The sequence below is a fragment of the Mobula birostris genome, chromosome 15 (genome assembly GCF_030028105.1).
Source record: "Mobula birostris isolate sMobBir1 chromosome 15, sMobBir1.hap1, whole genome shotgun sequence".
Taxonomy (NCBI): Eukaryota; Metazoa; Chordata; class Chondrichthyes; order Myliobatiformes; family Myliobatidae; genus Mobula; species Mobula birostris.
The window spans coordinates 40,906,070-40,926,379 of NC_092384.1; the positions used below are offsets into that span (position 1 = coordinate 40,906,070).

At 42.5% G+C, this 20,310-nt stretch overlaps 1 protein-coding gene across 1 annotated transcript in view; it reads left to right on the plus strand.

The window, feature by feature from the left end:
• Positions 1–439: 439 nt before the first annotated feature.
• mylk3 (myosin light chain kinase 3) overlaps positions 440–20,310 on the plus strand; it is a 95,504-nt gene continuing 75,633 nt past the window's right edge. Inside the window, exon 1 of the mRNA XM_072279649.1 lies at positions 440–557. Within this exon, the coding sequence (XP_072135750.1) occupies positions 465–557 (93 nt within the window). The 5' untranslated portion in view covers positions 440–464. The remainder of the gene's footprint in view (positions 558–20,310) is intronic.

The following is a 20,310-nucleotide window of genomic DNA, read 5'->3' on the forward strand; positions in this document are numbered from 1 at the left end:
TAGTGAATGCTATGATTGTTAATTCCTGTACTAACAAACTGGGAAGACAATACTAAATCTCTGCCTTGGCTATTATTCATGACATAGCAAGGCCCTGCCCAACAGCATTGTATAATCATAATATGATCAGAAAGAGAGAATTCTTTAAATGTCATGTGTAAAGACCACAAATTAACCCTACTATTTGTGCTCGCATTTCACAAGGTGCTTTCTGATGGCAAAAAGGAAGCCCCATCAGTCTCACAGGAAGGAAATAGCAGAGCTGTAGATATGAGCTGTCGCACTTTACCCTGTCAATATTAAAGCAGGATTTTTGAAATGCCATAAGAAGTGGCTGATAAGATGAAATACTTGGCACATCACTTTACTGCCTATCAAGTAAACACCCATCGTGTCCTCTCAGGGGTAGTCTTTATTGTAGCTCGCTATTTGTTCTACAGAGATATATAAATACAAAAGGGATAATGGAAATGCTGTATAAAGACTCACATTTGTGCAGATCTGTACGTCTTACTACTGGAGGATTTAGCGTCTCCGACTATATAAAGAGATTTGCGGTAAGATTATCGACGTTTACACTTACTAAAAATAATAACAGAATAGGCCTGTTAAAGATGATCTAGTCTTTTAAGGTAAATAGAAATAATTTACAGGTGCTGATGAATACAATAGTTAAATTTATTAATCATTTTCTGCTTTGTTTAACATTAAGAATCCCTTCTTCGCATTGTAAGTGGCTGACTGCAGTATTATGCCACAGTTCTATCTTTAATAAAATTATGTCACTACTTTGACTTTAGTAGGAATAGTTCATTCAAGAAAAGCTGTAGTAATGCCCAATAAATTACTAATTTACTTGGAAAGGTATGATTTGTGTGTTAACCAGAGCCACTATTAAATGGGTCCTTAGATGGTGTTTAAAGAAACTCAGCATTGCCTTTAAACTTCAAAATTAAGACCCTCCATCTGAACAAGAACTAGTTCACTAAATTTGTGCATGAACACATCCGATTCTCTCGATTTTAATATCAAACAGGAGTTTATTGCTTTAGCTGACAAGATGATTGTACAGAAACAAACTTTAAATGGATACTGATCTCCATTAGTTTGTTAACTTGATAAGCTTATTTCGGAGATTTTTGGTAATTTTCTTTGAAATATCTGGCACTCCCAAGGCTCTGCATGAGAGTAAAGTACTCTCACTCCCCTTATAAATACCTTTATGCTCAAAGAATCTCAGATGGCGAGGAAAGGGCATACAGGAGCAAGATATACCAGTTAGTTGAGTGGTGTCGCAGTAACAACCTTGCACGAAACATCAGCAAGACTAAAAAACTGATTGTGAACTTCAGGAAGGGTAAGACGAGGGAACACAAACCAATCCTCAGAGAGGGGTCAGAGGTGGAGAGAATGAACTATTAAGTTCCTCGGTGTCAATATCTCTGAGAAACTAACCTGGATGCAACATATCGATGCAGCTGTAAGGAAGGCAAGACAGCGGCTATATTTCACTAGGAGTTTGAGGAGATTTGGTTTGTCAACTAAAACACTCAAACATTTCTACAAATGTACCGTGGAGAGCATTTTGACTGGCTGAATCACCATCTGGTATGGGGGAGGGATGCGGTGGGGTATTACTGCTGAAGATCAAAATAAGTTGCAGAAATTTGTAAAATTAGTCAGCTCTGTCATGGGTACCAGCTTCCATAGTATCCAAGGCATCTTCAAGGAGCAATATCTTAGGAAGGCGGAGTCCATCATTAAGGACCCCCACCACTGCTTACACTGTTATTGCAGTGAAGAAGGTACAGAAGCCAGAAGGCACACGCTCAGCGATTCAGGAACAACTTCTTCCCCTCTGCCGTCTGATTTTTAAATGGACATTGAACCCATGAACACTACCTCACTACTTTATTATTTCTGTTGTTCTGCACTACTTATATTAACTCAACTATTTAATAGACTTACATATACTTAATGTAACTCAGTCTTTTTTCTCTGCATTTATTTATCATGTACTTCATTGCGCTGCTGCTATAAAGTTAACAAATTTCACGACAAATGCTAGGGATATTAAATCTGATTCTGTAATGTGTTGGAAATTAGGGCTAAGCTGAATAATCTGACATTCTATAAAAGCTGTTAGAGCTACCATCAATTGCTTCATAATTATACGTCCATGTTAAAGTTAAACATCCCATGTTAACTGCAAATACAAACCCACTATGCAGTTGCCATTGACAAAAAAGGGATTCATTATCTTTCAGGTTGATACATCTTCACTCTCTGCCGCTGTTGTTCTTCGAACTCTTTCTGAGAGGGTTCAAAGGAGGTTCATGAAAATGATTCCAGGATTGAATGGCTTGTCATATGAAGAGTGTTTCATGGCTCTGGGCCTGTATTCACTAGAATTCAGAAAAATGAGGGGTAACCTCATTGAAACCTATCAAATGGTGAAAGGCCTTGTTAGAGTGGATGTCGAGAGTCTAAGACCAGAGGACTCAGCCTCAGAGTAGAGGGGCGTCCTTTTAGAATGGAGATGAGGAGGAATTTCTTTAGCCAGAGAGTGGTGAATCTGTGGAATTCTTTGCCACAGGCAGCTGCGGAGGTCAAGTCTTTATGTATATTTAAGGCAGAGGTTGATAGATTCTTGATTAGTCAGGGCAGGAAGGCAGGAAATTGGGGTTGAGAGGAAAATTGGAATAGCCGTGATGACATGGTAGTGCAGACTCAATGGGCCAAATGGCCTAATTCTGCTCCTATATTTTATGGTCTTATGGTTTTATAGTCTTTTTGCATTCTCATTTGACTCCACCATGCCACCATGCAGTCATTTCCATGGCTAAGTCTGACCTTCTACCAATGCTGTTTGCTTCTCACACCATCTGTGACACCCCATTCTGACTATTGCCCCAAACGATCCCAACACTTTCCAACCCTTTTGTCTAATCCATTCCCCAATCGTCTTCCTAAGAGATTCCAACTCCCACTTTCAAATCTTCCCCCCCCCCCAAACTCCAGACTGGTCCCCAGCATGATTCTCCTATCATCAACACATCCCCCAATATGATCCTTTCAGCTGCACCCTGCTGAAGGTGGTAATATGCTGCTGAATATTTTAAAAATCCATTGAACAAAAAGTATGAATATGTTTATTTATACAAATTACAATTAAGATAAAAACATAAACATCCAGAACCACTGGAAAGATTAAATAAAAGGAAAAACCTTATACCTATTGGGTGAATTACCTTAGCATTCCTTGGCTTTATTGCTATAACTTTGGTGGAAACCACATTTATCTACGTAAGTTTATTTTTTCTAAAGTAAAGGGAATACATTTGAATATATTTGGGAAGTCCAAAAAAAACTGTACCCTAGCCTCCAGCTAATCCTCAGACCTCATTTTATTCTCTCAAAATAAAAAGATTTAGAAATCATTTCAAAATATGTAGTAGGTAAAGAAGGGAATGAATTTTCATTGTGCAGTTCCCTCCTGCCCTCTATTTCCCCTTCACCTCATCCTTCTCCATCTGCAGACCCATGGGAAATTGACTACTTAATTATTAAGAATATTACAGCAAACTTCATATCCATCATCTGTTACTATGATCCTTGGGTATGCTATTCACATTTTGAACATGTACTATAGTAAATTGCAAGTCAAAGTTTTCAATTTGGTTTTATTGTTCCAATTGTTATACAGGTGTCCCCTGCTTTTCGAACGTTTGTGTTACGAAACCTTGCTGTTACGAAAGACCTACATTGGTTACCTGTTTTCTCTAACAGAAGGTGTTTTCACTGTTATGAAAACAGGCAGTGCGCGATAAAAGGCAGCGCGCGCCCCAAGCAGCCAAGCTCCTCCCCCGGAACTGCATTCTAGCCAGCATTGTTTAAACACGTGCCTGTGAGCAGCCGTTAGCAAGATGAGTTCTAAGGTATCGGTAAAGCCTAACACCTCGTAAGGGTGTTACACTTAGTGTAAAACTAGACATAATTAAGCATTTCGATCATGGTAAACGAAGTAAGGACAAAGTGATTTTGGCTTGTGGAAGTTGACGAAGATGATGTTGAAGAGGTTTTGGCATCCCATGATCAAGAACTGATAGATGAAGAGCTGATGCAATTGGAAGAGGAAAGGATAACAATTGAAACCGAATGCAGTAGCGAATGGACCGAAAGTGGAGTAGTCCAGGAACTGAATATGAAGCAACTGCGTGAGATTTTCACTGCAATGATTGCAGAAAAGTACTTTAATTTTGAAAGGGTGCGTAGCTTCAGGGCATATTTGCAGGATGGTTTGAGTGCTTACAAAGAACTGTATGATAGAAAAATGCATGAGGCTAAGCAGTCAAGCATACTGTCGTTTTTCAAGCCTTCCACATCAGCCACAGCAGACGACGAACCTCGACCTTTGACATTGAGGCAGGCAGGCATAGAAGAAGATGACCTGCCTGCCCTGATGGAAACAGACGGGGATGAGATGACACCCCAGCGACCCACCACCCCAGCCCCCGGGCCGCGGACCGATACCGATCCGCGAAGAATGCAGCGGTAGCCGGGATGCACCCAAAACATCTTTAAAAAAAAAGCCGAAATAAAGAAGCTAATTAATTAGGTGCCGCCCGGCACGTAAATGTCGGCCCGGATCAGAGGCGACACAATCGGCAATCGCCTCTGATCTGAGCCGACATTTATGTGCCAGGTGGCACCTAATTAATTAGCTTGTTTATTTCGGCTTTTTTCTTAAAGATGTGTTGGGTGCATCCCGGCTACCGCTGGACCGCTGCATGCTTCGCGGATCGGTATCAGTCAGCGGCCTGGAGGTTGGGAACCACTGCACCACCCCAAACTCCAATGACTCAGCCTAACACGCCATCATCAGCATGCTCGGCGCTGTCTTCCTGAATCTGGTAAGTGATACTATTATTTCTACTTTATATAGGCTGTGTATTTTTACGTGTTATTTGGTATGATTTGGCAGCTTCATAGTTTAAAGGTTACTGGAGAGCACTTGTGCCGTGTTTCTGCCGACGGCGCTTGTGTGAGATTTTCGCTACGGAGAACAGTGCCGGCAATGATTGTGGAAAAGTATTTCTACTTTATATAGGCTGTGTATTTATCATATCATTCCTGCTTTTACTATGTTACTGTTATTTTAGGTTTTATGTGTTATTTGGCATGATTTAGTAGGTTATTTTTTGGGTCTGTGAATGCTCACAAATTTTTCCCATATAAATAAATAGTAATTGCTTCTTCACTTTACGACATTCCAGCTTACGAACCGTTTCATAGGAACGCTCTACCTTCGGATGGCGGGGGAAACCTGTAATGTAATCTTTGCTCTGCCTGACTATTGCCTCTACAAAGACAACTTGTCCCATGCCCATGAACTTCTTGTTTATATAAAAAAATGATTTTCATCAGCTGACCATGGGGAATGTTACAGGGAGATATCCTGCTATATAAAAGGTTCAAAAGGTCAAAGTTCAGAGTAAATTCATTATCAAAGTATGTATATACTGTATCACCAACCTTGAGATTTGTTTTCTTGCGGGCATACTCAGTAAATCTAAGAAACGTAATAGAATTGATGGAAGAGTGCACCGGACAGGACAGACAACTAACCAACGTGCAAAAGGCAACAAACTGCAAATCCAATGGAAGAAAAAACAGAAATAATAATAATAAATAATAATAATAAATAAATAAGCAATAGATATCAAGAACATGCAATGAGTCCTTGGAAGTGAGTTCATCGGTTCAGTGATGGGGCGAGTGAAGGTGAGTGAAGTTATCCCCTTTGGTTCGGTAGCCTGATGGTTGAGGGGTAATAACTGTCCCTGAACCAGGTGCTGTGAGTCCTGAGGCTCCTCTACCTTCTTCCTGATGGCAGCAGTGAGAAGAAAACATGTGGGCATAGGAATATGCTTAACTTATTACCTATAATCACCTCAGGCTGGTAATGCTGCATTGCTTTACCAATGTAATAAATGGTACAAAGTAAATTTATACTTTACCAAAATAATGCTAAAGATTGGGTGGATCAGAAGATTTCTGACAAAACCAAGCCTTAACATTCTCGTCATCTCGCAGTATCAACCAACTAACAACCAGGTTAAATAACTCTTGTGGCTCAGAAGAAAGTACATGGTTCAAAGTTCAAAATAAATTTATTATCAAAGTACACACATCACCACGTACAACTCCGAGATTCATTTTCTTACAGGCATGGTCTGTAATCCAGAATAGGATAAATATCAATGAAAGACCACAGCAACTTGGGCATTCAGTCAGTGTGCAAGAGGCAACAAACTGTGCAAATACAAAAAGAAAGAAATAATAATAATCAATAAATATCAGGAATATGAGATGAAGAGTCCTTGAAAGTGAGCCCATGCATTGTGGGAACATTTCAGTGAGGAAGTAAAGTTGAGTAAAGTTATTCCCTTTGGTTCAAGAGGATTGAGGGGTAATATCTGTTCCTGAACCTGATGGTGTGAGTCCTGAGGCTCCTGTACCTTCTTCCTGATGGCAGCAGAGAGAAGAGAGCATAGCCTGGGTGCTGGGGCTCCCCTATAATGGATGCTGCTTTCCTGCAACAATGTTTCATGTAGATGTGCTCAGTGGTGGAGAGGGCTTTACTCGTGATGGGAAAGCATTAATAAAAATCTGACTCTGAGCTCTGCATTTTTAGAAAATAATTCTTTAAAATGAAGATCAGCAAGTGGCGACGGAAAAGGGTATGAGGCATAGAAATGAGTGAAATCCCATAGGGCATGCCCGAAAAAATGTACCATTTGAAATACGTACATGACAAGGCCTCCCACTGTCAATGTGAAATTCTGAAACCCATAGTGCTGCCGTGATGAAAACCTACTCAGACTAGAATGTCTTTCTTAAGAAAAGAAAGAAGGGAGTTTCATGATTTAGCTCACCTTGACACAACTCAGGCTGACAACACCAGGCTGCTGTTGCCAGGGATGTGAAGATGATTGCAGTGTGTGTGTGTGTGGGGGGGGGGGGGGGGGTTTACAGGTTGTAATTTTCCAAAGCAAGTGTTGATATTATAAATCTGGCAGAAAAATTCTGCTTCATACTTCTGTATTTTGAATGCTGTAGATGCCATTATGGGTCCAAGTTTGCCTAAGTATATTTATTGTGCCCTTTGCTTTGCACGCCATATTGGGAAGGGTGATGTTCTTGCCAGTAGTGAGGTTGTGACATTACTCAGTGTGGAGTGCTGATCTAACATTTCTGTCAACTAGGACATCAATAGTACATCTCAGGGCATTTGTTTAACTCACACAGAGGATCAAACACATAACAGCTGGAGTACTGTGTTTTAAGCAATTTAACCTGTTTACAGTGATCATCAGTTACATGCAGATTGGTGGCTGATTTGCAGTTAAGTTGGATTACAGCGTCATTTGCTCTTTCCAGATCTCACTTTGGATGGGGAAAGGGGAGAGTCATTTTGGTAGGATTGAACTGCAGACCTCCAAGTCACAAGCAGGAATTAGAGGAGCAACTATATAGGAAGATGACAGATAGATGCAGGAGTAATAGGGTTTTAGTAATACAATGGACTGGGACAGACACATGTCCAGGAAAGTTTTCTCACTTACGTTAAAATGTAGATGGCCCTACTAGAGAGGGAGCAACACTCCGCCTCTTACAGGAAAATAAGGATGAGCTAGCGGCTAAGGCGCATATGTTTGGGCCCAGTGACTATCATTCTATTAATTTTTAAACAGTTTTGGGAAAAAGATAGGACAGATCTACAAGTTAAATTTTTACATTGGAGTAAAGCTAATTCTGATGGCATTAGACAGGAGCTTGCAAAGGTTGATTATGAGAGACTGTTAGCAGTTAAAGGGACATCTGGCAAGCAGGAGGCATTTAACATTTAGATAGGGAACATTTAGGGGCAGCATATTCCTGTGGGAGTGAAGGGCAAGGCTGGATTAGGAAATCACAGCTGATGAGCAGTATTGAGTCTCTAGTCAGAAAAAGAGCAAGGCATATGTCAGGTATAGGCAGGTGGGATTTAACAAATGTCTTGAGGAGGAAGTGAGATTTAGGATGTAGGCAAAAAAGGTACATGAGATAGCTTTGGTAGATAAGTAACTGAGAATCTAAGAGATTCTGGAAGTAAATTCAGAGTTAAAAGGTAAATATTGGAAGAGCGGATCCCCTTAAGGATCAGTGTGATTGTCTATGTGTGGAGCCATGAAGAAGGATGAGGTCCAAAATCAATACTCCTCATCTTGGAGACGATCGTGAAAGATAGGGAATTTAGGGAAGAGTGTGGTCCTGGAATGTATTGACATTACAAAAGTGGAAATGTTGGCGGCCTTGATGTGAATAAAGGTGAATAAGATCCTGGGCACTAACCTAGGACATTGTGGGAAGCATGACAAGATATCGTAGAATCCTCAGCAGAGATTCCTGGATCTTCTGTAGCCATGAGCGTGTTGCCAGAAGACTGGAGGGTGATTATTTAATCAGTGATGCAAGGAAGAACCAGGGAGCTAGAGGTCAGTGAGCCCAGCATCAGTGGGAAAGTTATTGATGGATAGGGGTGAATTACGAGAGACAGAATCTAACTGCATTTAGAAAGTCAAAAACTGATCGAGGACAGTCAGGATGGATTTCTAGGTGGGAAATAGTGTTGCATGAATTTGAAGAATAGCAAATGGAACTGAGCTTACACAAATGTAAAATGATATAATTTGGGAAATTAAAACAAGGCAGAACATACACAATGAATGTCAGGTCCATGGGAGGAGGAATGGTGGTTAGGCTTGTTGTTGAACAGAGATACCAAGTGATACAACTACGTGGTTCCTTGAGAATGGCAACACCAAATCAATTCAAATCTAGTTTAATTATCAGTCAGAACAAATTTAATTATCATTCAAACCAGCTGAATGAGACAGTGTTCCTCTTTGACACATCGCCAGAGGTGGTAGAGAAGGCTATGGAATATTTGTCCTTATCAAATGGAGTAATGGGTACAATATTGGAACATCATGTTGCAGTGGTTCAAGATGTCGCTCTGTTGTGTGCAGTTCTGGTCGCTGGTCGCTGTATTATAAGAAGGAAGTGTTTAAGCTCGAGATGGTACAGCCCTCTCAAGTATTTTGCTGGATCTGAAGGGCTTGAATTATAAGGAGAGACTGTATAGGCTGGGGATGACTTCCCTGGAAGCTGAGGTGTGGCCACCCATGGGTTTACAAAATCATGAGGGGCATAGAAAAGTTGGGTGGTTACCATCCTCTTCTCAGGGTGGGATATTCCAAAACTAATAACAAAGTGTAAAGAAGCACTAAATCAACATTCCAAGCAATGTAAATGTTTACTCCTTCTTGTTTGTCCTCTGTGTTCCTTTTCCTGGTGCTCCTACACAGTACAGAATTTTTGCATAACGTCTGATGGAAGACTGCAGTACAGTCTAGACGTTGAGTGGCACATTGTCAGCAGATTGCAGTACAGTCTAGACGTTGAGTGGCACATTGTCAGCAGATTGCAGTACAGTCTAGATGTTGAGTGCACATTGTCAGCAGACTGCAGTACAGTCTAGACGTTGAGTGGCACATTGTCAGCAGACTTCAGTACAGTCTAGACATTGAGTGGCACATTGTCAGCAGACTGCAGTACAGTCTAGACGTTGAATGGCACATTGTCAGCAGACTGCAGTACAGTCTAGACGTTGAATGGCACATTGTCAGCAGAAGCAGCAGCAATCTTCAATAACAGCCTGCTAAGGCCACAGCAAAGCTCCAGTGAGCAGCAGTGGCAAAGTTATGTACTCTATCATCCTTAGAAAAGGCAGCAGATTCAGCCACCATTTCTGGATGTGGGACGGGTTATTGGGTGCTGGTAGGGCAGGGCTGGCTGCTCCACTATAATCCTAGTAATCTGCAGAGATTCTGCAGATGCTGGAAATTTTGAGCAGTACACCCATAGTGCTGGAGGAACTCACCAAGTCAGGCAGCATCTATGAAAGGGAATAAACAGTCAACGTTTTGGGCCAAGGCCCTTCATCAGGACTGGAAAGGAAGGGGGCAAAAGCCAAAATAAGAGGTGGGGAGAGGAGAAGGAGCACCAGCTGGCAGGTAATTGGTGAGACCAGGTGAGGGGCAATGAGGTAAGAAGTTGGAAGGTGATACTTGGAAGAGGTAAACAGTTGAAGAAGGAAGAATCTAATAAGAGAGGATGGTGGGCCATGGAAGAAAGGCAAGGAGGAGATGGACCAGAGGGAGTAATCCTCGCAATCATTTGGGAGAATATTCATCCTCAAGGCCCCTTCCAGCCCCAGTACACAGAGACGTGATGACAACACTGTGAGCTTATGTTGCAGCTGTCTCGGCTCAATTTCCAACAAACTGGAAACATCTGAGCTGACTACCATCACTGCTTCCAGTTGCAACAAAAATCACATTCAAGGCGTTGGTCATCAGAAGCTAGTTTGGAGTAATGCTGGCTGTTAACAAATTGGGTTGCTTGGTAATATGCAAAGGAAATCAGTAGAGCTATTATTACTGCTCAGACATTGAAATAGAGAAAATTGGAAAACGATAGATCTCACAGGTGGTCTGTGTGGACATCGACTGAAACTGAGCCACGCAGAAGGTGTAACCGGGAAATATGAAAGGCAACAATTATATCAGCGCCTAAGGAGAATAATGTGTTCTGCCTTACTGTCTATTGCCCAGTAGCACTCACATCTACAGTGACGAAAAGCTTTGGGAGGCTGGTCATGACTAGACTGAACTCCTGCCTCAGCAAGGACCTGGACCCATTGCAGTTTGCCCATCGCCACAATGGGTCAATGGCAGTTGCAATCTCAATGGTTCTCCACATGGCTTTAGACCACCTGGGCAACACAAACACCTATGTCAGGATGCTGTTCATCAACTATAGCTCAGCATTTAATACCATCATTCCCACAATCCTGACTGAGAAGTTACAGCCTCTGTAACTCCCTCTGCAATTGGATCCTCAACTTCCTAACCAGACCATAACCTGTGCGGATTGGGGATAATATCTCCTCCTCGCTGATGATCAACACTGGTGCACCCCAGAGGTGTGTGCTTAGCCCACTGCTCTACTCTCTCTATACCCTTGGCTGTGTGGCTAGGCATAGCTCAAATACCGTCTATAAATTTACTGCTGATACAACCATAGTTGGTAGAATCTCAGGTGGTGATGAGAGGGCGTACAGGAGTGAGATATGCCAACTAGTGGAATAGTGTCGCAGCAACAACCGTGCACTTAATGTCAGTAAGACGAAAGAGCTGATTGTGGACTTCAGGAAGGGTAAGACAAAGGAACACATACCAATCCTCATAGAGGGATCAGAAGTGGAGAGAGTGAGCAGTTTCAAGTTCCTGGGTGTCAAGATCTCTGAGGACCTAACCTGGTCCCAACATATTGATGCAGTTATAAAGCAGGCAAGACTGCAACTATACTTCATTAGGGGTTTGAAGAGATTAGGTATGTCAACAAATACACTCAAAAACTTCTATAGATGTACCATGGAGAGCATTCTGACAGGCTGCATCACTGTCTGGTATGGGGGGGCTACTGCACAGGACTGAAAGAAGCTGCAGAGGTTTGTAAATTTAGTTGGCTCCATCTTGGGCACTGGCCGACAAAGTACCCAGGACAACTTCAAGGAGTGGTGTCTGAGAAAGGCAGCGTCCATTATTAAGGACCTCCAGCACCCAGGGCATGCCCTTTTCTCACTGTTACCAGCTGGTAGGAGGTACAGAAGCCTGAAGGCACACACTCAGCGATTCAGGAACAGCTTCTTCCCCTCTGCCATCTGATTCCTAAATGGACTTTGAACCCGTGAACACTACCTCACTTTATTAATATATATTATGTCTGTTTTTTGCATAATTTTTAATCTATTCAATATACATATACTGTAATTGATTTATTTATTTATTTATTATTATTTCTTCTTTTTCTTCTTCTATATTATGTATTGAATTGTACTGCTGCTGCTACGTTAACAAATTTTGTGACACATGCCGCTGATAATAAGCCCGATTCTGATTCTGATATTTATTCATGCAGTGATCCTCCTGGAGAGAATCCAAGAGAATCTCATTCGCTTGACACAGTCTTCTTCAACATAAAGATAACAATTAACTACCATTTCAATTGCTATATTCGCCTACTTAACTTTAACATTTGAAATACAATCAGATAAATTTGCAGAATTAATTATTTACAATGATAGCACACTCCAAATAGCAGAGCCTCCTTGAATATTCAATACTGGTGTCTGTTCTAAGAACCTCCAGACACCCAAAGTGTATCAAGGATGGCTCCATGGATATACAACTAACCAGAAAATTAAGTGACAAAACAGATCTGTCCTGAACTGTGCATTTAGTAGCAGGGATATACTTTCAACAATGCACTAACAACAGGAACTTTCATCGATGGTATTCCCCTATGTATTTTCAGTGGGACAGAGAATGGTTATACCTCATTGTTGGTTGTCCGTCGATTTCAACGATGACGATTGCATTTGTGCAATTCATCTGGTGTGTGTTTATAGGTGACTGTAGAGACCAGCTCTTGAATGGCACAGACATTCATCGTGGGGACAAGAGAGTTGTCCTGATTCCGTAGGTCTGACTGTTGCTCTGGTGTCCTCTTCTGTTGGGTGGTCTTCAGGTCTACGTGATGCCTATCTCCTAAGCTGCTGTGAGCAAGTTTAATCAAGATGCGCCAACCAGTTCTGTCTCATGCCCTGTGTTCCAGATGCTGATGAGCAGGCGCACTATAAACATTGCTGGCTTTTGCACAGTTCTTTACACCTCTTATGAGGTCTACCACGGTTTCTACTTCCCTGTGATAACTGGCCAGAGAGCAGCTGCTTAGGGAGCCTATAGTCCTCCATGAATACAGTTTAACATGTCCGGTCCAACAAAGTTGTGCTTTCAGGACCGTGGCTTCAGTACTGGAAGTCTTTGCCTCGATGGAAACTTACAGGTTTGTGATATGGTCATGCCAGCAGATACCCAGAATGGATATTAGGTTGTATGGGGTGTCCAGACAGGGGTAGCACTTCTGGTGAAAGGGCTTGATGTGTCCTCCTTGGGACAGCTCATTCACCTTTGGTCCTCACCTGACTCTCAGCTCTCACTGGTGGCTCCCAGTAACTGTTTGCATGCGACAGCGACCACACCCTGGTACATGCTTCAAGAGGTGGGCTGATCTAGGCAAGGATAGCCAGTTTGCCTCAAACAGCAGTGAGCTAGGAATGTGTCCATCCTATCAGTTCAGTGGACTAAACAGATGAGAGTACCAGTGAGGTCCAAGGCGGTTTTGCAGTGCTCCGTGGGTAGTGAAGGGCACAGAAGATGTCATGGCCATTCCACTGTAACCAACGAGGTCTCCAGTTGTCATTATCACTTGTACCACTGGAACAGGGTTTCTGAGGTAGAAAGAATGAAATTGCCCCAGTGCAACGGCTTTTCCACACAGCTTCCTTCCTGCAGCTCATCACTATCAAACTTACTCATTCCCGCAGCGATGAGGGAGGGACAAAGCAGCAGCAGGCAGGCGTAGTTCCAAACCTCCACGCGCTGTAAGTGACCTGCGGACGCAGGTTGTTCGACTCTGACCCAGGGACAGCAGAAGAGTTCAACGCATCCCAGGAGACAGATTAGCACTGCTCACCCTCAGGTGAAGGAGGGAACTAGAAATGATGTCCCAAACATTGCTTGTCCCAAAATTACTGGTCAGCATGTCAGTTTTACCCCTACGGTGGTTGAAAACTCATGAAAATGAAAGTGATCTTTGGAGCTTGGAATATCTGAACTCAAAGTTCAAAGTTCAAAGCATATTTATTCTCAAGGTACGTATACTATATACAACATTGAAATTCATCTCCTTACAGGCAGCCACAAAACAAAGAAACCCAATAGAACCCATTAAAAAAAAGACCGCCAAGCATCCAATGTGCAGAAAAAAGAGCAAATCACTCAAGCAATAAAAGTAAGCAAGTAAGATTCGGAACCAAAGTTCACGCAAGTGAATCCACAGCCAAGATGCCAGTCACAGCTGATCCAGGAGACCGATAGCTGCAGCCTGCAGCCTCAGTTCAGCACAGAGATGAGCAAACTTTGGGAGTGATGAGCTGAACATCGGCCCATCCCACACCTCCAGCTCCGACAACTGATCTTTGCAACCAGGCCCTGTGCTTACATCGACCAAACAGCAGGCTGTTCCTCGCTCTTTGACCTGGGCTCTGCTGCTTTGATTTGGCTCATCTCTGACCTTTCCGGTATGGCCTGGTGCTTAAACCGGCTCAACGCTGTTGGACAATGATAACAGCGATCAGCTTGAGCTAAGCCTAGCCCTCCTAGCACGAGAGCTGGCACGTTACACCATCGACATCGCTGCGTTGCCTGATACCGGGGTCGCAGATGAAGGCTCTATTTCTGAGTCTAAATGCAGTTACACCTTCTTCTGAAAAGACAAACTTGAAAACGAAAATTGAACACATGGAGTAGGACTAACCATCAAGACTTTGTTCCTACCTCAGCTACCAATGCTGAAAGCATGCATTAATGAACGATTAACCACACTTTGCTTTCTGCTCATTGGCTCTCGCCAAGTCACAGTTACCAGTGCTGACTACGACAGGCAGTGATGAGCTCCTACGCTGACCTCGGTCAAATTGTGCAAGAATCACCTCCTGGTGATAAGCTCATCCCAACGAGCGACTTGAAAGCCAGAGTAAGCAACGACAGCAACAACTGGAAGGGGGTACTAGACATCACGGTGTTGGTAAACTTAACACCAATGGCTTATTGCTGCTCAGTTTCTGTGCTGGAAACGATTTGGTTATCACTAACACCCTATCTAGATAGACCGACAAATACAAAACAATGTGGACGCATCCCGAATCCAAGCAATGGCACTTGATCGATTACATCACTTGTCGCAGATGGGATACTGTTGATTTCAAGAGCACTGGGGGCACATGTGGCGCAGACTAACGGACTGACCTTCATCTGGTTAGATCAATCCCCTCACTGCACAGTAAGAAACCAAAAGTAATCCGGCAACCTCTCGTTACCGACAGGTTGCAGCACCAAAAACCGAGAGCAATTTGCATACAGTCTCAATGATGCACTAGGCCCCGAATAGAATCATAGCACAGTAGTGGGATCAATACAAGGTGCTAGTGATGACATCGGCAAAGTCAGCCCTCAGATTAAAGAGAGGATTGGTTTGACGAAAATGATGAAGTAGAAGGCATTTCTCACACGGCGGAACGATGTCTCTTCCATCCCGAAATATGAGCACTTCAAACATCTTCAGAGGCAAGTACGGACTGAACTGCGCAGAGTACGGACTGAATGGTGAGGGTGCTACTGCGGTAAATCCAGTTACGCTGATACCAAAAGACTCTCAGATGCTCTTAAGTGCCACCAAAGCAATCTATGGACTATATAAGCTATGCATCACACCCCTTCTCTCAGGAGACAGCACCGTCCTGCTCAGAGAGAAAAAGAGCATTAATGACAGGTGGAAAGTGCACTTCAGCAATGTATTCAACAAACCCTCTACTATAAACCAGGCTGCACTCAGTCAGATCCCCCAGAAATCCACAGCTGACAGCCCCGACCTCCCTCCTACAATAGTTGATGTCAAACAAGCCATTGCTTGCTTACATTCTGGAAAAGCCACTGAGAAGATGGAATCCCTGCTGAGATCTTCAAGTCAATGGGTCCAGTTGCACGAAGGACCTTCCGTGATATTCTGATGAACATCTGGGAAGATGAAGACGTGCCCGATGAATTCAGAGACATGTTGATTGTACCTCTTTTCAGGAACAAAGGCAGCAAAGCTGACTGCGGTAACTACTGCAACACCTCGCTGCTGTCATTCACCAGGAGGATCTTAGACTGCGTCATTCTCAGTGGCTTAATCACCACCAAATCGGGGAAGAACCTGCCCGAGACATAGAGCAGGTTTCACCAGGTTCAAGAAAAATGTATCGAGCAAAATCTGGAGCCGTACATTGTCTTCATAGATTTAACCAAGGCCTTTGACATGATTAACAGAGAAGCTCTCTGGACAATTTTGACAAAGTTAGGATGCCCACGCAAGTATGTCAATCTTACTCACCTCTTTCATGATGTTATGACTGGCCTTGTCCTCTCAGGTGGGGAGGCTCCAGAGATGTTTAATATCCCAAATAGTGTGAGGCAAGAATGTGTACTGGCCCCTCATGCTGTTTAACCTCTGTTTTACTTGTGTACTCAACTACATGGTCAGGGACTTTAAACATGGGGTGTACTTACAGAACAGGTTTGATGGATCTTTGATCTGTGTCATCTAAAATCCAAATCTGAGATGGTTAATAGAGTCATCCTCGAAGCACTCTATGCTGATGACTGCATTCTCGCAGCCCACATGGAGTCTGATCTGCAACTGGTCATTGACTGGATCATAGAAGCCTGACATCTGTTTGGCCTCACCATCAGTCTGGTCAAAACAGAGACCTTATTTCAGCCTGCTCCTGTGCTGCCTTCCATCACCGTCAAAGGCATAACACCGAGGGTAGCAAAGAGATTGAAATACATCAGCAGGGTCATTTCCTGTGATGGTCCCTTGGATAAAGAAATCAACACCAGTATTTGCATGGCTAGACAGAGCCTAGCACAATATCCAGATGTCCACTAAGGTCAGCTTGTACAAGACTGTTGTCCTCACTGGCCTCCTGTGTGGTTGTGGAACGTTGACTGTATCCAATAGGCAACTCAAACCACTACAGCACTTCCACATGTGCCGTCTAAGGCCCCACACACAACAGCTGGTTTTACTAGCCACAGAGTTTCGGTTGAAGTTAAATTGTGTGGGGGTTTTATTTCCTGAAGACTGGTTCTCAGTTTAGTTAATCCACAATTATGCTATTCAACACCATTCACTCTCCAAATAATGCTCCCTAACAATATTGCACTGGTTCAAACAAGCAAGGATTTACCCATGCATTGTGATCCTGTTACTTTTTCCATTGCCGTCCAATTTCAAAGGTTTTTCTGTCATTAATAAAGACTTCAAAGTTTTGAAAACTAACAAAGGAAAACACTCTTCCTTCAGTTAGTCCTGACGAAGGGTCTCGGCCTGAAACGTCGACTGCACCTCTTCCTAGAGATGCTGCCTGGCCTGCTGCGTTCACCAGCAATTTTTATGTGTGTTGCTTGAATTTCCAGCATCTGCAGAATTCTTGTTGTTTGCGTTTAAAGGAAAACAATATAATGAGGTTAATTTATCCAAAGTAAAGCACACCAAGAAACTCATCCTGGGTTGCTCTATTAAACACACAAAGTAGTACAAATGAATATTCTCTTCTGGTCCTGTAGTTCAGTTCTTATGAAATTAATGGAATATAAATTTAGAAGACTTCATTCACAATTTGAATTAATCAGAGCCATTGTTTAAAAATTCCATGGTCTTCCAGATGCTGACTATAAGAGGCACAATGAAATTAAGGAGACTTTAGGCAGCAGAAAACAACTGCATATTTGTGAAAATATGTTCATGAATGAAAGCTCTATTTCCAGTAGGCAATGCTCACACGCAGCATTGGAAATTTATTACCAACTGAATACACAGCAGTGGCTTACAGTTACAAAAATGGTCCTTGTTTGAATTTTACTGCCTAAAATAATGACTTACTTTACTATTTTATATATGTAAATACATATTCTCAGTTGTAAGGACTGTTCATTTGCTTGTCTCTGTACAGCTGTAAACCTGGCCTTTAATAATTAAAAGTACAGTATTTTAAACAAAATATGAACTGATTACATTTTGTTTCTGCATCCATAATTCACTATTACATTTACAAAAGCAAGTCAAATGCTTTTAAAGATTTCTTTAGTCTATTTGCTTCAGACTTTAAAGAAATTTGTATTCCTGTGAGCCCAGCAGGGTGGGCATTCTATACACATTGTACAGACCAGCGACATGAAAGACAGGCTTGTGACAACGTGGCTCTGAATGAAGTTTCTAAAGCAGATGCTACAGATGTGGAGAATTTAGTTCTTAGTGGAAGAATGCATGATATTTCTGGAGAGGTGTGATAAAGTTATTAGGCAAGACTTTCACTGTAATCTGCATTTAAAAGCAAATATTGCAAACCTATAGTTTAAAAAAAAACATTCTAGCAAAGACCGTCTCCAACCAAAGCTCCACGTTGAAAATCAGAGTCAGCCCATCATATCCATGAACGACGATTCCTTTCTGATCTATTCCCAATGACCAGAATTTGTTTGTAGCTTTCTCTGTCTTGGTGATTCAAATGTGCTTCCAGATGCTTAAATCCAGTGAAGGTAACTGGCTATATCACCCATACAAGGTTGTGCATTCCAGTAACTTGGAAGTAACAGTAATACTATAAAATTAGGTTAGATTAGACTATGATTAGATTATGAGGACACACAGTCCTCTTTTATTGTCATTTAGTAATGCATGCATTAAGAAATGATACATTGTTCCTCCAGAATGATATCACAGAAGCACAGGACAAAACAAGACTAAAAAAACTGACAAAAACCACATAATTATAACATATAGTTACAACAATGCAAAACAATACCGTAATTTGATAAAGAACAGACCATGGGCACGGTAAAAAAAAGTCTCAAAGTCTCTCGAAAGTCCCATCATCTCACGCAGACGGTAGAAGGGAGAAACTCTCCCTGCCATAAACCTCTAGTGCAGCAAACTTTCCGATGCAGCACACTGGAAGCACCTGACCACAGCCGACTCTTGAGTCCGTCCAAAAACTTCGAGCCTCTGACCAGCCCTCCGACACCGAGCACCGAGCACCATCTCTGCCGAGTGCTTTGACCCCGGTCCTGGCAACAGGCAATAGGCAAAGCCAAGGATTTGGGGCCTTCCCTCCGGAGATTCTTGATCGCACAGTAGCAGCGGCAGCGAAGCAGGCATTTCAGAAGTTTCTCCAGACATTCCTCCATGTTTCTCACATCTGCCGCCTTCAAATCAGGATTGTGCACGGACCCTACTTAACAAATATGATATCATTTCGGAGTGGCCACGCGCGCCGCATCGCGTCGCCATCTTCTCCTCCCTTCTCTGTGGCTACATCTGGATTTTGTGGGATGTACTTACATTGTAAATACATATTTTGTTGGCCCAAAACCTCTTAAATTTCTTACTAGAGTCACAGAGCAATACAGCACAGATACAGGCCCTTTGGCTCAATGAGTCCATATGAACCACACCCACCCAGTTTGTCCCAATCTCCTGAGTTTAACCCCACCCCTCTATGTACCTATCCAAGTGCTTCTTGAATGATACTATCATCTCAGCTCCTCCACAATCTCCATCAGCACAGGGGTACCACAAGGCAGTGTGTTTAGCACTTGCTTTACTCACTTTACACTTACCACCATGAGGCTAAGCACGGCTCCAATGCCATTTTCAAGTTCCCTGACAACACCATTGTCGTAGGCAGAATCAAAGGCCGTGATGAATCCGCATACGGGAGGAAGACTGAAAATACAGCTGAGTTGTACAACCACCTTTTACTCAATGTCAGCAAGAGCTGATGATTGACTTCAAGAGGAGAAAACCACAGGTCCGTAAGCCAGTCCTCCTCCGAGGATCAGAGGTGGAGAGGGTCAGCTACTTTAAATTCCTCAGTGTTTTTATTTAGGAGGAACTGTCCTGGACCCAGCAAGTAAATGCAATCATGAAGAAAGCAAGGCAGCGCCTCTATTTCCTCAGGAGTTTTCAAGTTGGTGCAGCCTTTTATTGTTTATGTTATGGTCATTATTCTGTGGATTTATTGAGTATGCCCGCAAGATAATGAATGTCAGGGTTGTATATGGTGATGTACTTTGATAATAAATTTACCTTGAACTTTGCATTTTACTCCAGATACTATCTCAACAATTTCCTCCAGCAGATCTGTCCACGTGTATCACTGTTCTCTGTGTGCTGAAGTTAACGTTCAGGACCTTTCCAATCTTTCCCATTTCACCCTAGTTTTGGATTCCCCTACCCTGGGGTAAAGACCATTATATTGTTATAATGAAGTCGATTTATCTAAGTATGCATGGGCCAGGCTCCACAGATGGCATTAAACCTCTACAATATGCGTACATTATAAAAGTCAGAAACTGTTCGTAAGCTCTCACAAATTGCATAAGACAACATTGGAAACAATAGAAAGCACCTAGAGCTATTTTACTGGTGATTAATTCTGAGTTACCTAGGATATCTTAGCTCCACAGCAAG